Source organism: Numida meleagris, chromosome 14 (assembly GCF_002078875.1).
Source record: "Numida meleagris isolate 19003 breed g44 Domestic line chromosome 14, NumMel1.0, whole genome shotgun sequence".
In the NCBI taxonomy this organism is placed as follows: domain Eukaryota; kingdom Metazoa; phylum Chordata; class Aves; order Galliformes; family Numididae; genus Numida; species Numida meleagris.
Window position 1 is genome coordinate 5,432,159 of NC_034422.1, and position 24,380 is coordinate 5,456,538.

A 24,380-nucleotide genomic window follows, 5' to 3' on the forward strand; every position below is an offset into this window, starting at 1 on the left:
AATTTGTGGGGGTGCATATTCTAGGTGTCAGCTGCAAGTAGCCTTAAGAAAAAAAAAATACATCTTAAACCTGCATTCTGGTTATCATTCTGTGCTACAGCAGTGATCTCACTAATTTACCATGCCTCCCTCCACCTCTGCTAGGCTTTGTCTAAGTTTAGAGAGAAGCTTGTGCATGATGTAATGGAGAGGAGTTAACCAGCAGTTAGCTCAGCTACAAGAAGGGTAGGGTGATCTCAAAACCCCCTCCAGGTTTGAGCTGTGTTACTGTAAGAGATGCTGCTCTGACATGATGAATAAAACTGGCCAAAAAAGTAGCTTCACACTCTCTGATTGTATAAGACAAAGATTCATTTGCTTATCGTAAAGTAACAGGCTCTTCCTTTCCATCAGAGTCAAAAATGGCTGTGATTTAGGTATTGCTTAGAGGGGTTCTGACCATGGTCTGCAAAGCCACTAACAACACAGAAGTGTTCATTGTAGGATGCTGCGGAAAAGTTAACTGTTGCTATAATTAAGGTATATGATTTGATGATCATGTGGAATTCAAGAACTCAATTATTATAATTAGTTACATACAAAATGTTCTGTAATGTCACTTTGTGTGTATTTCCGTGTGCAGATAGCTGGCTTTTTTTTTTTTTTTTTCCATCCAGGACTCTTAGACTTTTTTCCATTATTTTTTCCTTGTGCCATCTGTACTAGATGTTGGGTCCTTGTTTCATTGCAACCAACACGCAAAGTGAGATCAAATTCACATGCCTGCTTACTCCTGTGCTTTGCACTGTGTAGGCTGTAAGTCTGATTCAAGTAAACCTTCCAGTAGAGCATGTATTATTTTTCCTCGTAGTAAAAAGGTTTCTCTGGATCTACTGGCTGCTTGTGGATTCAGGTCATTTGGAGGAGCTGCTGAAGAAGCTCCCTTTTCCTTTGGTGTTGAAATACCATCATTTTGCTTTCTTCTGCTACCAGCTAATCTCTCTGATGTGGGTCTGTTTGGAAAGTCACCCATGTTTTGTTTCTTTTCCTCTATTTGAAGGTTGTCCTTTCATTGAAGACCCTTGCCTCACAGTTGAAGTGCTCAGTTGTAATTGTTTGTACATTAACACTTTGTGGCCACATGTCTGTTGTTCTTTGTCCTTCTGTATTTTTTTTTTTTCCCATCTGCTTCTAGTTGAGACAATCCAGAACAATCCCATCCTCCTCATGGAAAGTAGCCCTCTGGGTGCTGCCCAGCACCAGGACAGCTTCATGGAAACAAGTATCCCTGTTCCCGTACTGAATTGGCAAGATGTTTCCAATAAAAGTGCCGGTTTTGCTGAGTGTGTGTAATCTACACTTTTGTATTGTCTATGGTGTTGGGTACTCGGGGTGCTTTTTGGACATCATTCTCTTACCTCCTGGAGCTGAAGTCTTCATGCTGTGTCTCAGGCTGTGCCACATGGAATAACCGCTTGGGGTCTGGGAGACCCACCGGGAAAGACTGAGTCAGAGCCACGGTGCTGAGTTTGGAAGGGGAGACTGCTGCCACATTCTTAATTTGTTCCTCCTGCAGTGGCAGTGCTGCTGGGAAGAGGCTTTGGCACAGCAGCACGGAGTCCCTGGGTGCCTTGCTCATGCGCAGGATCCCACAGGCGTGGCTTGGTCATCTGCAGTGTGCAGCTCCCAGCACTCGGCTGCACTGTGCCGTGGCCAGCAGTCTAATTAATGCTGTGTCGGACCAGGTTTTGTCCATTTGAGTGTTCCGTGTTTGGACAGTCCTTGTGGCTCTTCTGAGTACACTGAATGAGGCTTTCAGACCCCAAGGTGGCTGTGTGTTGGCTTCTCAAATCGCAACTTCTGCCTTAAAAGCAAAGTTCAGTGCATTTGTTTTGCTTCATTCTGCCACGGTAAATGCTGCATGCCCTCATTTATTCTGGTGGCGGCTGGTGCTACAACTGCGATCTTAATGAGACTTCTGGTTTTTTCTTTCCCATGTGTTACGTGCTCATTCTCACTTTTTTTTTTTTTTGCGTTTCCAATTGAGAGCCCGATTCTGCTGTCATTTTTAGTTATTTATTTTTATTTTTAACAAGCTGACCATCGCTGTCCATGTGCAGTGCAGTATGTTATGTGGTCATACAGGATGGCAACATTGCAGACTCTTCCAGATAGACTCTCCTGTGTCTTCTGAAGGTGTAGGCAATGGTAGGTGTGCAGTTGCTGTGTTGCCTGTGATGTTCCGTAACAAAGCAGAGGGAAGGGATCTGGTACTGTTAATTAATCCCTTTGGAGGTCACTGATGAAGTGCCATTTAGCTGTCATCTGATATATCCTGCTGGCAGGACAGCGCTTTCAGAAGATTCTCTGCTCTTTACCCTGCGTTTCAAGAGCACGGTGTGGCCGAGCAGTGCTTGGTTTGACTGCAGCAAGCTTGGCCACTGGTCTGCAGGAGCTCCACAACCATAAAAACATAAGGACAGCAGCACTCTGCGTTGCTCTTGATCTCAGGGTAGCAATTGCAGAGCACCCAGCACTGGCCGGTGACTGGTGCAGGCAGGGCCTGGCCCTGCTGAGCAGCTGGCTGGCTTCTGTGTTTTTATTGAACCGTACGTATTTTTGAGCGCTTTCAGCGTTCCCCACTTTGGTGGCACAGCAAATAGCACGTACTGAAATCTGCCACTCCGATACCCCCAGGACTTATCTCCGTGCCAGCAGTACATTAGGAGGATGGCCCGGTGCCGTTCGCTGAGTGCAAAACAATCACTAAGGACATTGACAGACGAGCCCATAAACGAAAAAGAACAGCATAGAAATGAGCGTTAAAGATCTACAGCTAGGGAAAAAAGTCATTTTGTTTCTTATGGCACCTCTTCTGGAAGTGCAGTAAAATCTCAATTCACCCTGCTCACATCGTTCCCAAGGAGAGCCCCTGTGGTTTCTGAAAGGCAAGAACAGTGCTGCTTTGGTATAAAGAATACACAGAGTTGAGGAAATAAGTTGTTAGGTTTCTGGTGTTTGCTTGTTTTCCTGTGAGTCCTGTCCCAGTGTTGCATCTGGAAGTTGCTGTCACTGCAGCTTTGGGCTGAGGGAGCCTGGCTGGAGGGGCAGCTCTCTGGCCCTGCTTCCTGCCCTGCCGTTTCCTGGCCCTCCTTTTCCTTCTAAATGGACATCTTTCAAAGACAGAGGGTACGTAGCATGGGGAAAGGGAGAAACATGAAAGCAACCCAGGTGGGCTGGGCACAGGAGCAGTGCAGGCGAACTGCACACCATCCCCTGCAGAGCCGAGCAGGCTGCTGCCGCCAGCACAGGCAATGCTGAACTGAGCAGTATGGTGACACTAAACCAGATCAGACTTTAGTATGAGTGACAGTCACTGCGGTGATGACACTAGCTAGGTGCTTTAGAGGGGCTGTCGAAGTTTTTTTTGTGAAGATATGCTAACAGAGGCAGAGCTGCAATCAGCCAGGCAGCCCCACATTTGGCCCAGCCTGACTTTCCTCCTGACTAGCACTGCTGCAACGCTCGTTAGTGTGACTTCCAGCTGCTTCCTAATTCAGGCCACAGGTGTTTGTTTCTAAGGGAGGGGAAAGAAGTCCAGGCTTTGCAGGTCGGTGCTGGCTAAAACCAGAGCCTGGCACTTTTCCTAGTGCAGACAAAGCCAAGCTTCTTGTCACGTCTGACCGAGTTCAGGGAAGTTGATGGTCATCATCCTTGTTGCAGCTGTGCCAGGGTACCTGTGTGATGTGATAGAAGAGGATAATTGTAGACATTGTACACAATCTGTACAGGCAAGGGGTAACCTGGAGAGCTAAGAGGGTTGTCCCAGCTCACGCAGCCAGTAGATACTAGCAATGGGAACTGGAGCCTTTACTCTGTGGGTGAATGCAGCCAGCCACTCGCTTGGCTTGTGTTCTCCAAGCACAGCCTATGCTTGAATTGTCTCTTCGTGTTGGTGCTTTCTGCTGTAAGAAAGCCGTGCTGGCCCATGGGCTTGTGGGTGCTGGTAGCAGCCTCAACAGCCAGCAGCTCAGGGCAAGGTGAAAAGAGGAGGAAAGTGCTGAGAAAGTGATGCTGGTAATGGCCTTTCAGGCACAACGTGGGCAGCGTGCGAAGCTCATCGTCAGGGCAGACTCCCACTGTGGCTCAGATCATCCAGTCCACAAAGCTTTTACACAGAGCAGCTTGTGGCCTGATTTTCCCTGCAGAGAACACAACTCTCTTACCGACACGTAGGTACACGGCTTCTGCTTCGAACGTTCTCTTTCCCTCCACTGCAGCAGGATTTGTGTGGGCACAGGCACTGCTGCTGTGAGCTGAAGGATTGGAGGAAGCAGATCAGTAGCCCCAAGCAAAAAGATCTGTGTTAAAATAAACCAGTTTCCAAAAAACGCCCTGTGTCAACCGCATGCTGGGATCAAATCCAGGGATATCCAAAGCAGCTGAAATAGGTGGAGGATGTTGGTGTGAGGGAGAAATGTGCTTACATTCCCCGTAGCATCTGCCACCCAGGAGGGCACCTGTCTGGAAAAACATTTAGATGCTGCTACTCAGGTACAGCAGAGATGGGCAATGTTAAAACAGAAGTGAGTAGCTTCGCTTTTGCATGTTACTGTCACACGTGTGCTGCCTGCTGTGAAGTACATTGGTACTGGCGTTATAAATCCTCTGCACGGCAGGATCAAGGGGTATCCCAGAGACACTGGGTTTGGCCTCGTCTCATCCGCAGAGGAGTGGGTGCTTGTACCACTGGTAAAGGGGGAAAACTGAAATGCAGAGATTTTACCTTGACTTTCAGCACCTCTTGGTTTGCCAGCCCTGAACATTTTAGGTCCGTTTCCCTCTGATACATGTAAACAGTCTGTATGAGGATGACTTGAAATCCTCCTGCTCTGTACTGATGTACTAGAGGGCTAAGCCACGCTTGGTAAACCTCAGGTTGGGATCTAAAACCCAGGCTTGCAAGCTGTACGAAAGAAGCTCTGTTTTCTCAGAGGCTGAGCACTCCCCAGTTCACCAGCACTGGCTGAAGATGGGCTCAGCACCAGACTCCTTTCTCTCAACAGCCCTTGCTTCAGTTTAACGAGTGTTGGCTGCATCAATTAGCAATAAAATACAAGTTCAAACTGAATCCCTGCCAGGCATGAAATGTTTTCTTGATACTTTTTGCATTAACACTTCTGTCCTGGGGATGTTTATTTAAGTCTAAACGTTGCAAGAAAACAAATATCCCTTTTTAAAGGTTGTTTTTAATTGTTCTCCTTCCCCTGATTATTTTGTCTCTGTGGATATATAAGCTGTATATATTCACATCTGTATGTATGACACATGCTTCTGTCATTGCTGCTTAAGTAAGTCTGCCTGGATTTTTTGTTTGGCATTTTGGATTTGGGTTTTTTTTTTTGGTTTTTTTTTTGAGCTAATGATTTTGCTTTTCTCAATCAAAGACCGCTCTCCCAGCCGCATGCCTCTTTGCTTACTGCGGTGTCTGCTTTCTTTCCAAACTAGAGCTCCAATGAAATGTTTTTCATTCAGATCGGTTTTGAAAGGTTTTTTGCATCTACGGGCCTTGTTTTCCTCCTCTTCCTCCTCTCGAGTTCATCTTGCCCAGTCTCTGTCTGTTGGTCTAATATTTTGATTTCCCTGTTTCAACTTTGTAGCAGATGTTGTTCAGTCTCATGGTGCCGTCTTCATGGAAAGCGCGTCCCTGTCCACCCCCATTTCAGCCCCTCAGTTCAGGGGCTTCCGGAGAGCCAGTGAGATCAGCATTGCCAGCCAGGTCTCAGGAATGGCAGACAGTTACACTGCTTCCAACATAGCCAACAGTAAGTGTTCCACCCCCTCCGACACTGCTGCTGTCTCAGCACCACACCCCAAGCTGGCCCGCGCCGGGTCAGAGCCACACAGCTTCCGTCCGTCCGTCTGTCCGTCTGTCTGTCTGGGGTATGCTTTCCATTAATGACAAAAAATGTTCACTTGGTTTTGTCACAGTCAGCGCTGTGTGTTACCGTCTGCCCTGGAGGAACCAGATGGTAATAGAGGGGCCAGTGCTGCCTTATGCATGTTGGACTGTGCTGCCAATCATGGTGTAAATGGTTCAAAATAATAATAATTGATAACTCCGAGCATCATTTGGCTGCTGTGTGTGGTGAGGGTTAATCCAAAGGGATGGTTGTGTGCTGCTGTTGCTGAGTCTGGCAGAACGAGTCGGGATCAGCACAATAAGGGCAGTGAGGCACTGGCACAGGGTGCCCAGAGAGGTGGTGGTGCCCCGTCCTTGCAGAACCCAAGGTCAGGGACCGAGGCTCCGAGCACTGGTAGAGCTGTGGGTGTCCCTGTGCACTGCGGGCAGTGGGGCCTGTTGGCCTCTGGGGCTCCCTTCTGACTCAATCAGTTCTGTGACTCTAGATCTATAATGCAGGGTGGTGTGTGGCTTGATGCTGATCAATAAACGTGATCCACAGAAGCAGGGGACAGGTCAGCCATTCTGTAACACTGGAAGTGGGAAAGGGATCAGGTTGTTTATTACTTGGCATTGAAAACTGAGCTCTTTTGTAGCCTAGAGAGCAGCTCCAAGAGTCAGTCAGTTCTGACCTGTGTCCCAGAGCAGGGTGAGGAGAATAAGGGTTTGATTTTTAATAAAAACCTGTATAGCTTTCTAGCAGACACCATAAGGAACAGCAGCCTTTGCTAACAGTTCAGCCCGTTCTTATTTCAGCTGGAGTGTGAGATTAACGGCACTTGTCCTAAGGGACTGCTGGAAACCATACAAATTTAAAAACCAAAAAGACTTCAGCATGAACTCTTGTCCCAGAAAGTGGTGAAAGCTCAGAGATGCTCCATTCCCAACACACCAGATGACAGGGCTATGAATGACTCACTTCATAATTAATTACCGAGCTTAATAATGCTCCCCGAGGGAAATGTGAGCTGCTGAAAGGCTGTGGGCACCGGGCAGAGGGCTCTGCCCCATTTGAGGTGACCTCTGCAGGAAGAAAGTACCTGCACTTGCACAAAGGAGGTTTGTTCCTCACAGCGAGAGCTTCTGGAGGATGGAGCTGGTGTTGCCTGCAGCATGTGTGCCGTATTAAGTGTGATTTCTGCTTTGATTTTTTGTTTGTTTTTTTTTGTATTTATTTTACTTTTTAGAAACCAAACACCACCTTAACCATTGTAGAGGGTTTAGCCTTCTGTCCCTACTCGCACTCCCTCACAAATCCCCCACCCAACCCTCGTCCAAGAGACGCAGGCAGCATAAACACGAAGTCCCTTCAAAGGGAAGAAAACCCCAAGGGCCATCGAGTCAGGATGCAGACTGTGCTCTTCGGATACCCGACATGGACATCAAGAAAGGTATTCTGGAGAGACCCGCTCCAGCCAACCTCCTCTCTCACTCACTCAGTGGTCACACTTCACAAGAAACCTATCTGCTTTCACCGAGGCACTTGCAATTTCTGATTGCATTTTAACAAGTACTTCTGTCACTTTGCTCCAAAGGACAGTCATAACACTGCTAACACCTGGCAGGAGCAGGAGCTTTTCTGGGCAGAACTTTGGGGCAATGCTTCTGCCTCCACTGCCCTCATATTGTCTTTTGAGCACGGACGAGTAAATCCTCTCTGCTTTGTGCAAAGACTCTGAAGTTACCCATGCTGGGGACTTGCATGAGAAGTGAAACGCTGGGATGTGACCAGGAGCTGCCAGCTGGGAAGGCCGGGAGCCAGAAGTGGCTGGGAGGAGGTGCCCGTGTGATCTGGAAAAGCTGTGTGGATCCAGCAGTGCCCTCCTCTCTCAGAAGGAGCCTCTTCAGAAACTCAGGGACTATTAGGATGGCCCCAGTGCTTCGGGCATCTGGCACGCCAGAGCTGGGTGTGGGGATGTGCTGATGCTGTCAGTCTCTGCACTTTGCTGTGACACAGCAGGTCTCTGGAAGGGGCTGGTGGATCCATTATTTAAGTTCAGCATCTGGGTTCATCACCAGCTAGCTTTCCTTTAATAAGAGGGTTTTGTTGGATTATTACTTATACCTGGCAGCCTTCCTGGAAGTCCATAAAAACTGGTCACAGAGAAAACCAAGCTTGAGGAAAAAAAAGCTGTCAAAGCCCCAGCTTGCAATCTGCATGCAATCTGCAGCTCCTCCTCTTGCTGTCTTGACTGGTCCATCTTCTCTTTCCATGGCTGCTCTTCCAGGCTGGATTGTGCTGGGGTCGAGGACTCCTCGCTGCCATCAGGGCTGGAGGCTTTGGGCTGAAATGTGCTTGTTACAGAGCTGGAAAGGACGTGTGTGTGGGCAGAGTTGAGGGCAGTGCTGAAGTGTGGTGGTGTCCCACCTGTGAATGGCAGCTGCCAGTCACTCGTGCCTGAGCTGTTCGCTCTGAGGGAAGAAACTTTTTTCTGTGTTTTCTTTAACCTTGCCCACCCAAATAGTGTATTTTTCAGTCTCCTATGCAGGGGAGAACCAGAGCCTCTGGACGCTTTCTTCATGGCCTGTGTTCCTGGGGAGGCTGGACATCTGCCACCTGCAGTTTGGTAGCCTGGGAGGGCAACAAGGACTTGCTGGGGATTGCCAGTCCTGGCAGCACGTGCCATAGCACCCTGCCTTGTGGTGGTCTTAGTATCTCACATAGGCACCCAGTATTCTGATCCTGGGCAGTGCGGCCAAGATCTGGATGCTCAAGTCTTTCACTCCTTGGTGAAGGAGTTTGAAGCAGGGCTGGAGATGATCTGGGCATATGCTGCAATGGGCAGAACGTTCACATATCCTTCCTCTCCTATCTCCAGAGGAGACGTGTTTTGTCTTCTGTTTTGGCACAAGGCTGCCTGTGAGCCTTGAGTCCCTCCACTGGGGTCTGGACTAGTGGCCATTTAGTACCTGCCCTCTGCTGCCCTCCTATCTCCTTAAAATAAGGAGAGCTCAAGTGCTGCTCCCCTGCGTGTTCCTCCCTTGGTTTGGGCAGGCACTGAGCCCTGGGTTGGTCATTGCCTCTTAACAGTGTGACCAGCCAGGGAGCAACCTCCCCATACCTGGAGCCAGGAGCCAGAGCCCTGGGGCAGAGACCGCGCGTGCACCCGAACCTGCTCTGTCTAAACAGGTCTTTTGCTTCTAGTTGCTGCCAAGTGGTGGGGGACCAAACGGATCGACTATGCTCTCTACTGTCCCGACGCTCTGACGGCTTTCCCTACGGTCGCCTTACCACATCTCTTCCACGCCAGCTACTGGGAGTCCACAGACGTCGTCTCCTTCCTGCTGAGACAGGTCCTCCAACTCCTGCTGTCCCTTGGGTCTTCTTTCTGCTGTGGGAAGAAGGAAAAAAGGGGAGGGGGTTTGTTTTTCCACCATAATTCCCATAACTCTTGCTGCTTCAGATCCATCTTCGTCCCTTTCCTTTTGTTTCTAACCTGTGTTGCTAGCAGAGCCATGCAAAATTATTGGACATATGCTGTTTCACCTGTCCAATTTGGGCCCAGGTTTTGTCATCAGAGCCGATTTTAGACAGTCTCACCAAGGAGCCTTGGGGTGAGCCTGGGGTTGCTTCCCATCAGATCCCAGTGGCAAAAGATGGTGGCACTTGTTTCTTGCAAGTGAGCTGTTCCGTGTGTGTGACTTTGGATATCTAGCCCGAAACTTCTCGGTGTATAAATATAAATATAATGAAACCGGTGTATAAATCAAATATAATGAAACCGAAGGAGAGGTTTCGTATGAATTTAACATGAGTTGGTGGATAGGGCTGGGTTCTCAGGTTTGGCTTTCTAAGTTACCATGGGGGATTTACTTTTCATTCCTCCAGTACAAAGCAGTTTTCCTGGGGATAGGTAAATGGGGGTTTCTGGAGTCTGACACCTCAGACTCCATCAACCTAAATTTGGCCTGAGATTTCAATTTACTGTTAAAAATATGGTTTTTTTTCCTAAAACAGATATTTTTTCTTTAGTTCCTTGAAGATGAGGGGGAGTTTTTTGCCTTACAAAGTATGAACCCCCTCAAGGAAAGGTACTTAAGAGCATAGAAATGGAGAAAGAAAACTAAAAGCAAGTGTGTTGCCCACTACGGTGCTCGGGCTTGCTTTGTGTTAGCTCAGCTGTTAAGCTGTCCCTGCTCTCTCTCAGCCTCCTTGACTGCAGCTCTCAATTATTTATGACTCTGTTGGCAAACTTTTTTTCAGTGCTGTTTTCAAAATTGTGTGGGAACCATAAACAACAGAGATGTCAGTGCTGGAAGCAGCGGAGCAGTAGCAATAATCCAGGGAGACCCTTTCTTCTCTGGCTGTATCTAACCCAGCAAGAGATCTCTGCTCTCTGGATAAGCTGCTGTGAAACCACAGCCCCACACTGAACTTAGCCTAACGAGGATGAAGAGAGCAAGAGACCCATAATTGTGCATAAATGGGAACAGTGATCCCAGTGTCATTTACAAAATGCCCCACTGGGTTTAGCCCAAACCTGGGTCTGTAGCACAGTGTGGCACTTCATATCCCGCAGCTCTCTGTCCATTCTCAGCCTGCCGGTGACTGCCCCTGTAGTGTGGCACCCTTCCTCCTCTTGTGCCTGTGTCTGTTCACTCATCTCTGCCTTGAAACTCCCATTTTTCACATTCCTTGTCTTCTTGCTGTCCTTACAGAGCACCAAGCCACTTCTTCCCCTATAAGGACTTGTTTCTAATCTCTGGACAAGGCCTAAAAGAAAACTGTTGAATAGTTTTATTCTCCAAAGACTGAATCTTGTCAAAACAAGCCTGAATGGGACTCAAAATAAGTTCCTGATTTAAATAATTTTCAGTAAAATTTGTTACTCTGCTTACCTTGGATTTCCATGAAATCCCTTCCCAGCAAGCACATCTTCCCTGGGGTCCTTTTTCTGTTTCCCTGGAATTAAAACAACTTCAGCTCTGCAAAGTGAGCTGCCCTGTGCCAGACCACCACGGCCTGGTCCAGCTGGAGAGCTCCTGGCCACACAAGCTGTGTCAAAGAGCCCACACATAAAAGTCTCCTTACTATTTTGGAGGGTCAGGATCACTGAGAACTAGTGCCAGTTTTGGAGTTCTCTCACACAGTCACCTCCCAGTCTTAGAGAAGTCTTTGAGATACCTCTTAGCCTTTGAGATCTGTGGTGTTAAACTATGAAATGGAAAGGGGAGAGTAAGAGCAACCTAGGTAGGACCAGTGAATGCCTGGAGGAGGGGCAGGTCTCTACGTGCAGCGCTCTTCCTGCTGTGTTTGAGTCAGTTTTGTGCCTCCTGACAGTCTAACCCTCCTTTTTTACCTGCATCCCAGCTAGTGTTAAGGCAGTGGTGGCCACAGGCTTTGCTACTTCAAAAGAGAACAATTTTCCCTTCACTTATGGGGGGAACTTCTGAAACCTGCTAGCTGATGAACCAAATGCCCAGCAGGTAAACTTGAGCCATCTCTGTCCAGGCCTTGTCCTTATGCAGGGTTGGCTGGGGAGACGAAGAGAGTACAGGCAGGAGAAGGGGCACTGTGCAAGTGACTGATCTGTTGGTGGGCTCCATCCTCCCACAGGTGATGAGGCACGAGAACTCGAGCGTGTTGGAGCTGGATGGGAAGGAGGTGTCCATCTTCACCCCCTCCAAGCCCCGCGAGAAGTGGCTGCGCAAGAGGACGCACGTGAAGCTGCGGGTAAGGGGCTGCCCCCACAGCAGCGGGGAGCACTGTCACATAGAGGGGCTGAGAGTTGTGGATGAACTGGAGGGTGGAGTGACAGAGAAACACACACTTTAATTTGTCTGGTTGTGTTTGGCATTCCCCTGTGGGATTTTTCATCACTGAACTCATGGCACTGACCCTTTGGTTTTGCTTTTTTCTTTTTTTCTTCTTGACGTGCATAGAACGTCACAGCCAACCACAGGATAAATGACACCATCGCTAACGAAGATGGGCCCCAGACCTTGACTGGAAGGTTTATGTACGGTCCATTAGATATGGTCACACTCACAGGAGAAAAGGTACTGTCTGCTCTGGGGGTTGTGCACCTTGTGGTGAAAAGAATGAGGGACAGGGACAGGCAGCACTGGTCAGTGCTCCCTCACTGCCTGCCTGGGCTTGCTGCCCTTGGCCAGGCTCCCCTGCTTGAACTTGTGTGGTGCCTCCTACCAGAAGCAGCACTGAGCACGGAGGTCGGGTTTCATTCCAGCATGGCAGCGTTCAGTTGCTTCTCAGCTCAGATCTAGCAAAGCACAGAGGGTGGAAGCAGGGCCCAGTCCAAAGGGGCTTGGATGGAAGGTCCTCACACCTGGCCTGTTGTACTGCTCCTTGGTGTCTTCAGTGCTGTGTTTGACCCAGACTCGCTATCTTCCCAGGTGGACATTCACATCATGACCCAGCCGCCGTCAGGAGAGTGGGTTTACTTCGACACTGAGATCAGCAACAGCAGTGGCAGAATTTCGTATGTCATCCCTGAGAACCGGCGCCTGGGCATTGGCGTGTACCCCGTCAAGATGGTGGTCAGGTGAGGTACCTTGGGTGGCCGTGGCTTGGTTTGTGACAGGATACAATAGGCTTGAAATATGCCATGTGGACTGCATGACAATACCATAGACCTGCTACCCATAACAAAAGAGAAATTTGATAACTAGAATACGATCCCTCCTTGTGTGGCAGCTCTGATTATTGAATGTGATCAGAGACTGGTTTGCCAGCAACGGGAAAAAAATTGTGCTGTACAGCTGTAAGTGGAAGATCTGTGTTCTATTCTGCCTCTCACATCATCAACTGGATGTTAATTGAGTTCTGGTTGCAGGAGCAGGCGTTCTGCAGCTCTAGGTGTATGGCCTCGCTGTCTCCTGCAAAACTGCACAACTGAGTGTATTTTAAATGATACAGACTTGTCCTTGAAGGACAGAACTTTGTACTCAGGGTAATTTACAGCCCAAGAGGTTCCAGCTGAGCTCCAGTTGCTGGTGTTTTGAGTCACTGAAGTACACTGACTGTAGGGCTCCAGAGCACAGTTTCCAGCCACACCTTAACACACAGTCCTTCCTGCAGTGTCCATCACTGCTGCATCTGAGGGTGGCATAGCTCTTAGAGGCTTTGGGACAGCTTCAGGTGCTGCTCAGGGCTTGGGGTGCACTTCAGTACTCAGTGATAGCTTCTGAAAGAACCTCTGTGTATCGAGGACTGGAAGAACTCGTTTCCCTTCCAGGGGTGACCACACATACGCAGACAGCTACATCACAGTTCTGCCGAAGGGGACAGAGTTTGTGGTGTTCAGCATCGACGGCTCCTTTGCAGCCAGCGTATCCATCATGGGCAGCGACCCCAAAGTCCGCGCCGGAGCAGTCGACGTTGTAAGGTGAGCAGCAGGGACGGGGACGGTTGGTTTGTTTTGACCGTAGCATTGCGCCAGGTCTGTAATCCGTGGATCTGTGGATTTTCTTCCAGGCACTGGCAAGACCTTGGCTACCTCATTATCTACGTCACGGGCCGCCCCGACATGCAGAAGCAGAGGGTGGTAGCGTGGTTAGCACAGCACAACTTCCCCCATGGGATCGTCTCCTTCTGCGACGGGCTCGTTCACGACCCGCTGCGGCACAAGGCCAACTTCCTGAAATCCCTCATCACAGATGTAAGCCTGCGTCTGCTGAAATATGACTGTAGCACAGGTTGAGATTGCTGCTCATCCAGCTGCCCCTGTCAGCACCAGTCTCTTGGCAGCAGTGCAGCCCGCAGTGGAAGATTAATCTCTGTTCGTTTTATTTTCATCCTTTTATTGCTCCACAAAAGTGTCCACGCTGTTAAATTGTGTCATTTCTGCTCTGCGCTGTCCCATTTCATCACTGGTTCTTCCAGCTCTAAATGCCAAGTGAAACAGAGGGAGCAGTGCCTCCCCTCCCCTCCTCAAGTGCTTTAGTCACCTGTTCAGTGCCTCTCAGTCTGCCCATCGTGTAACCTGCTGCTCCGAGATGCCCTTTGGAGGGCAGAGGGCTGCTGTGGGGAATGGCCTTGCACCACCTGGCCTGCAGAGGTGCACAGAGCATGTCCCAAACATTCAGCCCCAGGGAGGTCTTAATGTCACCCAGTGCAGAGGCTCAGAAAACCTTTGGATAAAGCGAGCTTTTCTCTGTCAGACAAGTGGATTAGCTGCTAGCATCCAGAGCACACGTGCCCTGCCTTGAACAGCAAAGAAACCTCTTGTTAACCCTTGGATTCTCATTTTGGCCTGAATCGTGGAAGCAGGAGCAGCAGGCTCTGACAGCTGTGCTGTCTGCTCTCCCCTGTCCTCTGGGAGGACAAGTTTGTGACCAGGGCCAAAGACTCCCTTTCCATATCCCTAGCTGTCTTGCAGCTCTGGGTGCAGAGCGGCCTGCTCTGTGGTGGCACCAATGTCAGCACCTCCCCTGCCAGCCCCTACCTCAGTCCACTGATGGAGGCTTTAGCCAGGAGCTGCCTTTGCTCTCTGCCCTCAAAGGCAGTGTATTTTGCTGCCTGTCCCTACTCCCTCTGTCCTGCAGCGCTGAGTAGCAGTATTGCATGTGGCAGCACGGCCACCAGAGGGGAATGCTGCGTGCTAATGCTGACTGCACAGGGGGTTGCAAAGCTCTGCTCTCCCCCAGTGACAAGCAAGCAGCCAAGTGCATCCCTGTCCCCTGCAGACCTCAAGGAAAGGCAGCAAGGGCAGACCTGCTTTGCTCTCGCTGTTATTCCTCTTGTTCTGGCCTGTAAACATCCCCAGCTCTGTTAATTAATGCTCTGCTCAGCGATGCATTATCCAGCTGGGAACTTACATAAGTTATTGACCTAAGATTCCCACAAATGCTATTAAAAAAAAAACAAAAAAAAGCCCTGCCTGTTGAGCAGCATGGAGCGCCCATATGTTCCGACCGCGTGCTGCTTTTTCTCTCCGCAGCTCCACATGAGGATCCATGCGGCATATGGATCCACCAAGGACATCTCTGTGTACAGTTCCATCAGCCTCCCGCCCACACACATCTACATTGTTGGCCGACCCACCAAGAAGCTGCAGAGCCAGTGTCAGGTAGGAGCCAGCCGGTCTGAGCCCCGCAGGTGCTGCCCAAAAAAGCCATGGGCTTCCCGTGGGAGGGGACACAATGGAATTCTGGTTACCCTAAAACTGGTCTGTGTCCAGATGTGGAGTCCTTGGTACAGGAGAGATGTGGACCTGCTGGAGTGAGTCCAGATGAAGGCCACAAAAATGATCCGAGGGATGGAACACCTCCCTGCAAGGACAGGCTGAGAGCTGGGGCTGTGCGGCCTGGAGAGGAGAAGGCTTTGGGGAGAGCTGAGAGTGGCCTGTCAGTGTCTGACATGGCTGTGAGAAAGGACAGACTCTTCAGCAGGGTCTGTGTGATAGGACAAGGGGAAATGGTTTCAAACTTAACGAAGGGAGATTTAGATTGGATATAAGGAAGAAGTTTTTACACTGAGGGCAGTGAGGCACTGGCACAGGGTGCCCAGAGAGGTCATGGTGCCCCGTCCCTGCAGACACCCAAGGTCAGGGCACAGGGCTGTGAGCACTGATGGAGCTGTGGGTGTCCCTGTGCACTATGGGCAGTGGGACCTGATGGCCTTCAGGGATCCCTTCCAACTCAAGCAATTCTAAGTGATTCTAAGAGGACAGGAACCACCCCATGTACCAGGACCCACAATGTCTGAAAGGCTCGGTGTCTTGTGCATCGCCCCCAGCAAACCTGGCGTGGCAAAAGCCTTCAGCTGCATATTGCCTACTGGGGAAACATGACCGGTTTCCCTGCCTTCATCCCTCTTGTCTTGCAGTTCATCACGGAGGGGTACGCTGCCCACCTGGCCCAGCTGGAGTACAACCACCGCTCGCGCCCCGCCAAGAACACCACGCGCATGGCGCTGCGGAAGGGCAGCTTTGGGCTGCCCAGCCAGACTGAGTTCCTGCGCAAAAGGAATCACCTGCTGCGGACCATCTCCTCGCAGCCCTCAGCTGCTGGAGGCAGCGCCGGCCACCGCCCCGAGCGCACCCAGAGCCAGTCCGACGGCGACAAGGAGAGGGACAGGGAACGCAGCCAAAGAAGTATGAGCATCGCCACGGGGTGCTGGGGCCGCAGCGCAGCGTCCCGCCTGGAGTCTGGCCTCCTGGGGCAGAAGTAGCCGAGCCAGAGCCAGCGACTGTCGGCTGCAGCCACCAGAGGAGAGAACAAAAGGAAAGAGGGATGAGGCCGGCGTTAATGTGGAAGGGTAAATATGGTGCTACTCTCATAACATCGTGGTATTCTGGGAAGAGATGGGATGTTTCCCACGCAGAACGTGCAGGCCTTGCAAGCGGGAGCGTCAGGTTTGTGCGGCATGAGCTCAAGGAACAGCTGGAAATGGGGGGGGGAAGTCTCCAGGTCAAGATCGCGCTCTTTCCTGCCTCCTTCTCTTATCCAGGTATAGTGACTGTAAATACGTGCCTCCTCACCTTGTTAGCCATCGCTCCGATTTGTGTGACCGAGTGCTGTCCTCAGAGCCACAGAACAGGGGGTGAGGTTGGGGAACTTGCTCGTGGTTGTCCCAGGAGCCGCCGGGGGGGCTCTGCCGGTGCAGGGGTGGGGTTGGGGTCGGTGAGCACACTGCTCTCCTGCGGCAGCCCCAGGTGCGGGATTGCATGGGCTGTGCCAGGCGGAGCAACCAAGAGCTTTACCTGTACGAAGAGCTTCACGTTCAGCCACGTTCTCAAGGAGTATGTGCAGTGGCAAAGCAGAAAGGTGTCCACGCTGTTGGTAGGGGCAGAATGTCAGCAGATTCACGCCTGAGCAAGTGGGGTCAGTACTACTATTATTTTTTAAAGAGACCTTTTAGAAGCCGATGGAATTGAATGCATTGACCTCTGAAAAGAAGAATACAGGCTATTCCGTTTGAGCTGTTGCAAGCCTCAGACACTTAATTTGCTGTTAAAGTCTCCAAATATTATTGCTCTATATTATTTCCAAAACTAACCACCATATATTTGCAAGCAGATCTTCTCATCCAAATGCAGGGTCTGACTCTCAGCACCCACCTCTGAGAGATTTTCTTCTTCCCGGGTTCTCTCCAAGTTCAGTAGCAGCTTCAGTGGGAACTAAACTCGCTTCTTTGCCCTGTAGTTACTGAACTGTAAAACCTCATTGTTTTTTGCACTGATGATTTTTAGAATGGAAACCTGTTACCATCTCATGTAGCTACACCCAACTGTTTGTAGTGCATGACAATTAAATATTGCTACCAGGGTGTGTGTGTGTGTGTGTATATATATACACGTGCATATACATGTGCACACACACGTGTATATATATGTATGCGTATATATTTAAAGAAAATAATTCTGTGCAGAAGTTTTTCCAGCAGTAAGGAGACTGTAAGGAAGTGTGCCAACAGAGTCAGGCAAGCGTAAGAAAAGGCCATATCTTAATTTTCCTGCTGTGTCTCTCAGTGGATGTGCCTGAGCCGACGGTCGGCACGCTGCTGGAGCCGGGGCTGGAGCGTGGCACAGGGAGCTGCTCGCTGCACAGCCGGTGGGAACAGTGCCTGGTGCGGGGGCTCGGCAGAGAGCCCCACAGCCCCGTGTCCCAGCCAGGGGCCCGGCTCCCTCCTTGCACACACCTGGGGGGCCCATTTACAGGCTCCAGTTGGCCTCTTCACGTGGAGATTTTATAGTCCTCCTGAGCTCCCCGACTGTGTGTAACCCCGCTTTCCCCCACCACACCTTCCTGTATTTATATCACTTTCTACTTCCGACGATCTTATTTATAACAAAATTTTTTAGACTGGCTGCTTCATTTTATTACCTGTTTCAATACGAAGCGCAGGACGGCCGCACTGAGACACGCAGCACTGTGAACACCGCTCTGCTCGCTGGCCCTGGGCCACGGTAGGCAGATCTCGCATCAGGCACCTCAGGCCTCGTGCTCACGGCGCTTTGGGTCGACCGAGGGACGGTGCTGAGCCGAGGCCGCGGCCCGCACAGTGCAGCTCCGCGTCCTGCAGCCTGACTGCAAACCGCTTCCCCACTTCTCTTTGATAGTTCTTCAATGACAGAATGTATCTGATGACTTTTATTACCGAAAACTGACTTCCCTTTCTGTGGACTCAGCTGAGCTCCCTCTGAATGTACATCCGGAGCTTACTGGGTTTAAAACCAATGTGAATTGTCCCGGCTTTTTGCTAGTCCAACGTTCGATCAAACAGTTGCCATCCGAGTAGGAAGCCAAGCCACAATCCATCCTGTGAAGTCACCAAACCACGTCACAAAATAATTTCTGTAAATTTGGATGTGGCCTTTGCTAAATTCCACTTTCCTCAAAGTCCACAACCGAGGCGAGGCGCAATCTGCGCGTTTTCCAATGCTGATGAGATGTTCGCGTTTTCTTATGTGTAGATAGTGTAAAACAGAAGCGAATGTAAATGTTCAACATAAAAAAGTGGATATATAAAATTGAAAGTTATTTATTTATGCAGAGGAAGAAATGTCTGGAGGGACTGGAGCCTTCAGGGTTTATTAATATTTAAAAATGTAGCTTTTTGTTTCAGGCATTATGTACAAAGCAATTACTTCATGGACCAACTTTAATGTAACTGTCAATGAATGCAGAAGTGCAATATTTTACTCACCTCTCCATCACTTCACGTTCCCAACAGCTACTGACCAGTTAGACTGACAATCATAGCGCTCCGTCCTCACCCTTTGTTCAGCTTCTTGAAATTCCCCGGGTCCTTTCCTTGCCCCCCATCTGTAGCCATTGTGCAAATCCAACATGGAGAAGCAATTGTAGAGCAGGACCTTTACTGCTGCAATAATACCAGATGACGTGGGTGTAGTTACCAGGAAATATGCCAGTGAGTTTTCTCCACCAATTCAGTCCATCACAGTCTACATCAGTCTATCTTCAGCCACCCCCATCTGGCACTCATCTCTCCGAAGCAAAGATCAACGTGCTACTCACTCAAAGAACAATAGCAATAGTTTAACTCTGTGTTTATAACCTGTTTGTTCTGAGCTGTTTTGGAGAGCGATGCATGTGACCCGATGCCCTTCCACGTGTCTGGAAGAGGATCCATTTGGATGCAGGGAGGGAAACACGAATGTATATTCCATCCTTACTAAAGGGGCACTGTCAGGTTAAAGACCTAATTTATCTTTGTTACAAATAACTCATACAAATAACTTTGAAAGGAAAGCCTATGGAGAGTTCCTTGGCCTCCTCCCTCTGGCTGCTGTCTGGGCAACCCTTGGCCCACGTCGTTCCCCCACTCGCACAACACAGCACGCCTTGCACAGGCTGCCTCAGGCTTCTTTCTTTTTCTTCTTTTTCTTTTCTTTTTCTCTAATTTTTTTGATTGTTTCTGTGGGAATCAAACTCTGCCGTGGAGCTCACATTTTTGTAACAAGCAGCTTTTTTTATTCCTGAACTCTCGGGCCACACTTTGTACCTGACGCTGTCCCTTTAAAATCTTCTTTAAAAGCCCACGCATTCATTCACTCCGAGTCGTTTTCCTGGGTTGCTCACTCCATCCGACGAGGTGAAATTCTCATACCAAAAACGTTTACAGTGTCCGATCCGCGAGCCGAGCGCAGGAACCAGCCAAAGGGTCACCACCGCCGCCGCTCCGCCAGCAGCCGCCGTGCTTGCTGTAGCAGCCCCTTCTTCAGGTATCGCCACTTTGCTGCATTTCCTATTAGTTCTAGAAGCCTTACGGTCCCTTCCCCGTCCTCAGCGCCCTCTCTTGCCTGTTGATACCCTCGACTGTCAATTTTATATTCAACGATGTTAATTATATTTTATTTATAAAAAAATTGCTCTTGTTGGGGAGGGGGGGTGGCAGATGGGTGCGTGGGGAACCACCGGAGGGCACAGTGTGGCGCTGCGCTGGGTGCGCCCGCGTGTGCAGTGCCATGCAGATGACTTGCTTGTGTGTGACAAACCTTCTGTACAACTTCCTTCTCCTCCTTGCTGTTAGTGCATCGTCCCAATGCCTGGGTGTGCTTTGTGTACAGTATCATTGTGAGTTACACAGATTAAAGAAATGGGAAGACTTGTCTCTGTCTGCTTATTTGGGAGGCTCTAGAAACAGAAGTCACAAAGCCCAGGATGTGAGCAGGTGCCACTTTAATGGGGGTTACAGCCACGAACAGAGCAGGGAAACCTGTGCAGAGCAGTCCTGCAGCATTCATTTGTCCTATAACCACCGCTTTTTTTTTTTTTTTTTTAAGTTTGTAGATGTATGGACTTTGCAGTGGGGGAAAACAGCGGCCATTTATGTTACAGCTGCTGTGGGCGTGGGCCCCGAGCTGCCCAGAGCCTTGCTGCTGCTGGGGGCCAAAGCTGCAGGAAAGGGCAGGAAGAGAGCAAGGCAAAGGCTCTGCTCTCCACAGTGGGTGAACAAGACCCCTGCCCCTGGTTCTCAGTGCATGGGGCAGACAGAGCCAGCATGGAAGGGGCCAGGAGCAGCCCCTGAAGGGAAGACGTGGCTGCCAGTGCTGCAGCCCTGCTGCAGACCCTGTCCCAGCTCCTGCCAACAAAAGCCCAGAGTTAAGGCATCAGCAGCTCTTTGCCGCTGAGCTCCTCGGGCCTTAAAAGGGACACCAGGGCAAGCAGCATTACAGCCACGCTGGCCCCAGTCATGCAAGGGAGGAGAGAAGCTGTTTACTGGGAGATGAACCATTACGGTCTCTCTTTCCCAGTCAGTAACTTACAGAGTGAATGATGCTGCCCCCAGGGAAGCGTACCGGTGTGGTGCTGCCTGCAGGTCCAGCTCATCAGTGCAGAGGTGACGCACATGGGGGCTGTGCCCACAGCAGGACAGGTCCTTGGCACAGCTGGAGCACAGGCTCACTGCAGCATCCCCGTTCTCACCTGGAAGGCCAACCCATCCCCACGGGTGGCTTGCTGGAAGGGGAGAGATGGGCATTCAGAGCAAAACCTTCCCCCGGACAAAAGACCACAGCACCCACTGGCTGGGGCCTCTGTGGGGCTGCCAGGACTCTGCCCTGGTGGAGCCCCCTGAAAGGCAAAACAACCCAGCCATCAGCCCCAGTACCTTGTTAATCTCCTTGTGCCTCTCCTTGCTGACGATCTCCTCCAGCACTTCTCCATCTCCCTTAATAAGCCTGGAAGACAAGCACAGGGCCACAAGGCGTGAGGACTACCTGCCAGCCACGCTGGTTCCCCCTGCCCCTTGCAACATGTGTCAAGAAAACAAACAAAACTGAGCAAAATGCCCCATCATCGTATGGGAGAGATGCTCGAGGACCAGGAGCTGGGCTGATGCACCTGTGTGTAAACCCAGTGACTGCCCCAGCCCTGAAGCTGTATCAGGTGCCATCTTGTCTTAGTTTCAGCTGGGATGGATTTTTCTTCAGAGTGTCTGGTATGATGCTATGTTTGGTTCTAGGAGAAAAACAATGCTAATAACACATCAGTGTTTACAGTGCCTGCTAAGCAATGTTGTACAGAGCCAAAGCCATTCTCAGCAAAGGGCCCAAGGAGGTGGGAGGGAACAGAATTAGGACAGCAGACTGTAACTGGCCAAAAGGATACTCTGTACCATATGACATCAAGGGAAGAACTTCTGAAGGGGGTGGGACTTCTCTCTCTCTCTCTCTCTTTCGCTGCTTAGGGGGGCTAGCTGGGCATCAGCTGGGGGGTGGTAATTGCTTGTGCATCACTTGTTATACATATTTTTATATATATTTGTCATAAATGTTATCCTTTTCCTTTTCTCTATCTTAGTAAATAGTTTTATCTCAACCCATGAGTTCTACCTTGTTTTTTTTTTTCCTGATTCTCTCCCCTTTCCCAGTGAGTGAATGACTGTTGTGCCTAGCAACCTGCCAGGTTAAACCACAACACATCTCTTTGGCCATATCAAACTTAAATAGCATGGCAAGTTTTTCCCTTACTCTTAGGGGATGAGAATCATCTAGCTGCAGCCAGCACAGCTATGGTCCCCTGAGAAAGCAGCAACCCTCTGCAGGGACCAGCCAGCCCTGTCCAAGGCTGCGGGCCCTGCATCTGTTATGTGCGGAGCCAGTCATGCTTGGACACTGCAGGAGAAAATACCTGCAATAGAAACATCTCCTGCCACCCCACCATCTGTGGAAGCCTCAATGTCAACAGCAGTGGACTCAGCCTCAGCAAAACTTTTTTTTTTTCCCACTGAATTCAGGTCTGCTCCTGACTGCCTGAGGGAGCTGCAGGGCCATTCAAACAGGAGCCAGTTCTGGCCTGGAAGGCAGCCAGATCAGAGCATCTTGCCTGAGCATATTTCCAGCAGCATCAGAGGCAGCTCACACCCCCAAGCATGAACAGGAATTTAATTGTCTTCATTACATGCTTTACATGGAACTGACCTTAGTTCCACACCTCCCTAAGCCCCGCAGGCTGCCTTCTATTTTAAGACTGGACTTGTCATACCCAGTTCTCCTCACCATGATGTTTTCTGTTTGCTGGAAGATGCAGCTTATTACAAACTGGGTCATTTCCATTTGGCAGCTAAATGGACTTCAGTCTGTTGTCTGTAACCCCAAGGGGTACGCACCCACTCCCTCCCCACTCACACCTGCATGCTGACTAGGGCTGGGTTACCAGTGGCTAGGAATGGCATTTTGCAGGTCTGAAAGGCAAAAATTTTATACCACTTGATTTAAAATTGCTGCTTTCAGGGTAAGTTTCACCAGGTTTGATGGAGAGGACCTGCAGGGCAGATCTTGCTGCTGAGGAGGACCTGACTCCAGGTAGTGCTGCGCATCTTCCAGAATCCCACCCCATATGACCTGGATAGGGATGGACGGGTCCATCACCTCCCTTCCACCCAAAGCAGCCATACCTGGTTCTCCCTGTTTCGGGATCCACAACTCTTCTGATGACACTCTGCCTCGCGTCCCATTCTTCCTTTGTCATTGGCTTCATAGCCTGGATCCGGGACTTCTGCTCATCTGTCAAAACTGGAACGCATCCATTAGTCAGAGCCATGCCAGTGGGACCAGCAGCCCCACCACGGTGCCTGCAGTGAGCAGATGGGAACACAGCACCAGATCCCGGTGGTTCAGCAAATAAACCACACGAAGGATGGTCTGGGTGTGCTTCATGTCCCAAATGAATTTAGGCAGCAGCTTTATCACAGAATGGTTTGGGTTGGAAGGGACCTTTAAGATCATCTAGTTCCAACTCCCTGCTATAGGCAGGGACACCTCCCACTAAACCAGGTTGCTCACAGCCCCATCCAGTCTGGACGTTACTGCTGACCGCGTCCTTTCATCCAGCATCTTTGTTCCCAGCTCACATCCACAAATCAGAATGAAATTCATCAATGAACTCACAAGTGTGGCTCTTTACATTTACTGGCACAGGCCACACAGGGAGAAGAGCCGGGTGCCTCTCTGCGCCCAACCCCAGTCCCACCAGAGGGGCAGCGGCCATTCCTCGGCCCGGAGTTACCTGGCCCGGGCTCTGCCTGCGGCTCCTTCTGCCACAGCTCCAGCGAAGGGCCGGGTGGTGCCTCACCCATGCCCCTCTCCTCCTTAACTCTTTCTTTCGACTTCTTCTTCGATTTCTTCTTCATTTTCTTCTTCTTCTTCTTGTCTTTGTGCTTCCCTCGCTTCCTTCTGCCATGCCGCTTTGCTCTGGTGTCACTGTCGCTGGAGGAGGTGGAGGAGGAGGATGATGAGGAGCGGGAGGAGGACGACCTGTCAGAGGATGAAGCTTCTGCCTTCCTCTTCTTTTTCTTCCTTCCCTCCTTCTTCCTTTCTGCAACACACAGCGGGGGTTCAGCGTAGCACCACGGGAGGGGGGGGGCGCGGGGCAGGGCCCTCCGTACCTTCCCTGGCGGCCGCAGAGCTCGGCCGGTGCCGGGGCCCCGGGGAGGCCGCGCTGCTCCTCGCGCCGCGCTTCTCCCGTCCGCTCCCAGAGGGGCTGCGGCTGCTGCTCCGGGATCGCTTTCGGGACCGCCCGCGGGCCATGGTGCGCCAGGACCTGCGGGGAGAGGTCAGCGCCGCGCCCTGATTGGAAATGCTACAGGGACCTACGAGGTGTGCCGCCCCTTTAAGAGGTACGCGCGCCCTCTAAGCGCGCGCCTCGGCCCTTTAACCGCCGTTCCGCGCCGCCGCCAAGCGCATGCGCCCCCGGTGTCCCTAGGCCTCACCGCCCGCACCGAGCACGGCGCCTCCGTTACACAGCCCCGGAACTCACTTCCGGTCCCCCCGCCCACTTCCGGTCAGTCACCACAAGGCGCCGTCCGGGTCCTGCGCCGCGCTCAGAGGTTCCGGGGTTCGGCGGAACGCTGCTGCCCGGCCACGCGAAGAGCTCCCGGAGCCCTCACGGCGCGGCGATACCGAACGCGGCAGTCATAGCGCAGCGCTGCGGTTCTGCCGTGGGTCTGCAGGCGGGGGCCCTCAGGCTGCCAGCTCCCCGGTAAGCCTCTGGGGCGCTCCCGCAGCCGGTT

General features: G+C 50.9%; 2 protein-coding genes across 25 annotated transcripts in view; one reads left to right on the top strand and one right to left on the bottom strand.

Moving 5' to 3' along the window:
* Positions 1 to 19,975, top strand: part of PITPNM2 (phosphatidylinositol transfer protein membrane associated 2) — a 117,043-nt gene extending 97,068 nt beyond the window's left edge. For 13 of the 18 annotated variants that reach the window (XM_021412572.1, XM_021412568.1, XM_021412583.1 and 10 more), the window contains 11 exons: positions 1,175 to 1,324; positions 5,640 to 5,804; positions 7,129 to 7,332; positions 9,087 to 9,235; positions 11,499 to 11,615; positions 11,825 to 11,941; positions 12,296 to 12,444; positions 13,138 to 13,287; positions 13,377 to 13,560; positions 14,842 to 14,970; positions 15,729 to 19,975. In XM_021412572.1, the coding sequence (XP_021268247.1) occupies positions 1,175 to 1,324; positions 5,640 to 5,804; positions 7,129 to 7,332; positions 9,087 to 9,235; positions 11,499 to 11,615; positions 11,825 to 11,941; positions 12,296 to 12,444; positions 13,138 to 13,287; positions 13,377 to 13,560; positions 14,842 to 14,970; positions 15,729 to 16,073 (1,859 nt within the window). In that variant the 3' untranslated portion in view covers positions 16,074 to 19,975. The remainder of the gene's footprint in view (positions 1 to 1,174; positions 1,325 to 5,639; positions 5,805 to 7,128; positions 7,333 to 9,086; positions 9,236 to 11,498; positions 11,616 to 11,824; positions 11,942 to 12,295; positions 12,445 to 13,137; positions 13,288 to 13,376; positions 13,561 to 14,841; positions 14,971 to 15,728) is intronic. The other 5 variants (XM_021412582.1, XM_021412585.1, XM_021412586.1 and 2 more) reach the window with 5 other exon arrangements.
* On the bottom strand, positions 19,866 to 24,328 carry ARL6IP4 (ADP ribosylation factor like GTPase 6 interacting protein 4). Of its 7 annotated transcripts, none has more exons than XR_002443380.1 (6): positions 23,757 to 24,226; positions 23,378 to 23,686; positions 22,767 to 22,884; positions 20,979 to 21,048; positions 20,668 to 20,827; positions 19,866 to 20,002 (listed from the first exon to the last, which is right to left on the bottom strand). XR_002443380.1 is itself a non-coding variant. In XM_021412634.1 (6 exons), exons 2-6 carry the CDS (start codon positions 23,896 to 23,898, stop codon positions 20,771 to 20,773), a joined length of 696 nt encoding a protein of 231 aa, XP_021268309.1. In that variant the 5' UTR covers positions 23,899 to 23,911; positions 24,128 to 24,328; the 3' UTR covers positions 20,031 to 20,770. The 7 variants fall into 7 exon arrangements, 3 of the variants coding, with proteins under 3 accessions (XP_021268309.1, XP_021268307.1, XP_021268308.1); XR_002443379.1 differs by having other exon boundaries at positions 20,635 to 20,827; XR_002443381.1 differs by lacking the exon at positions 19,866 to 20,002 and adding an exon at positions 20,031 to 20,450.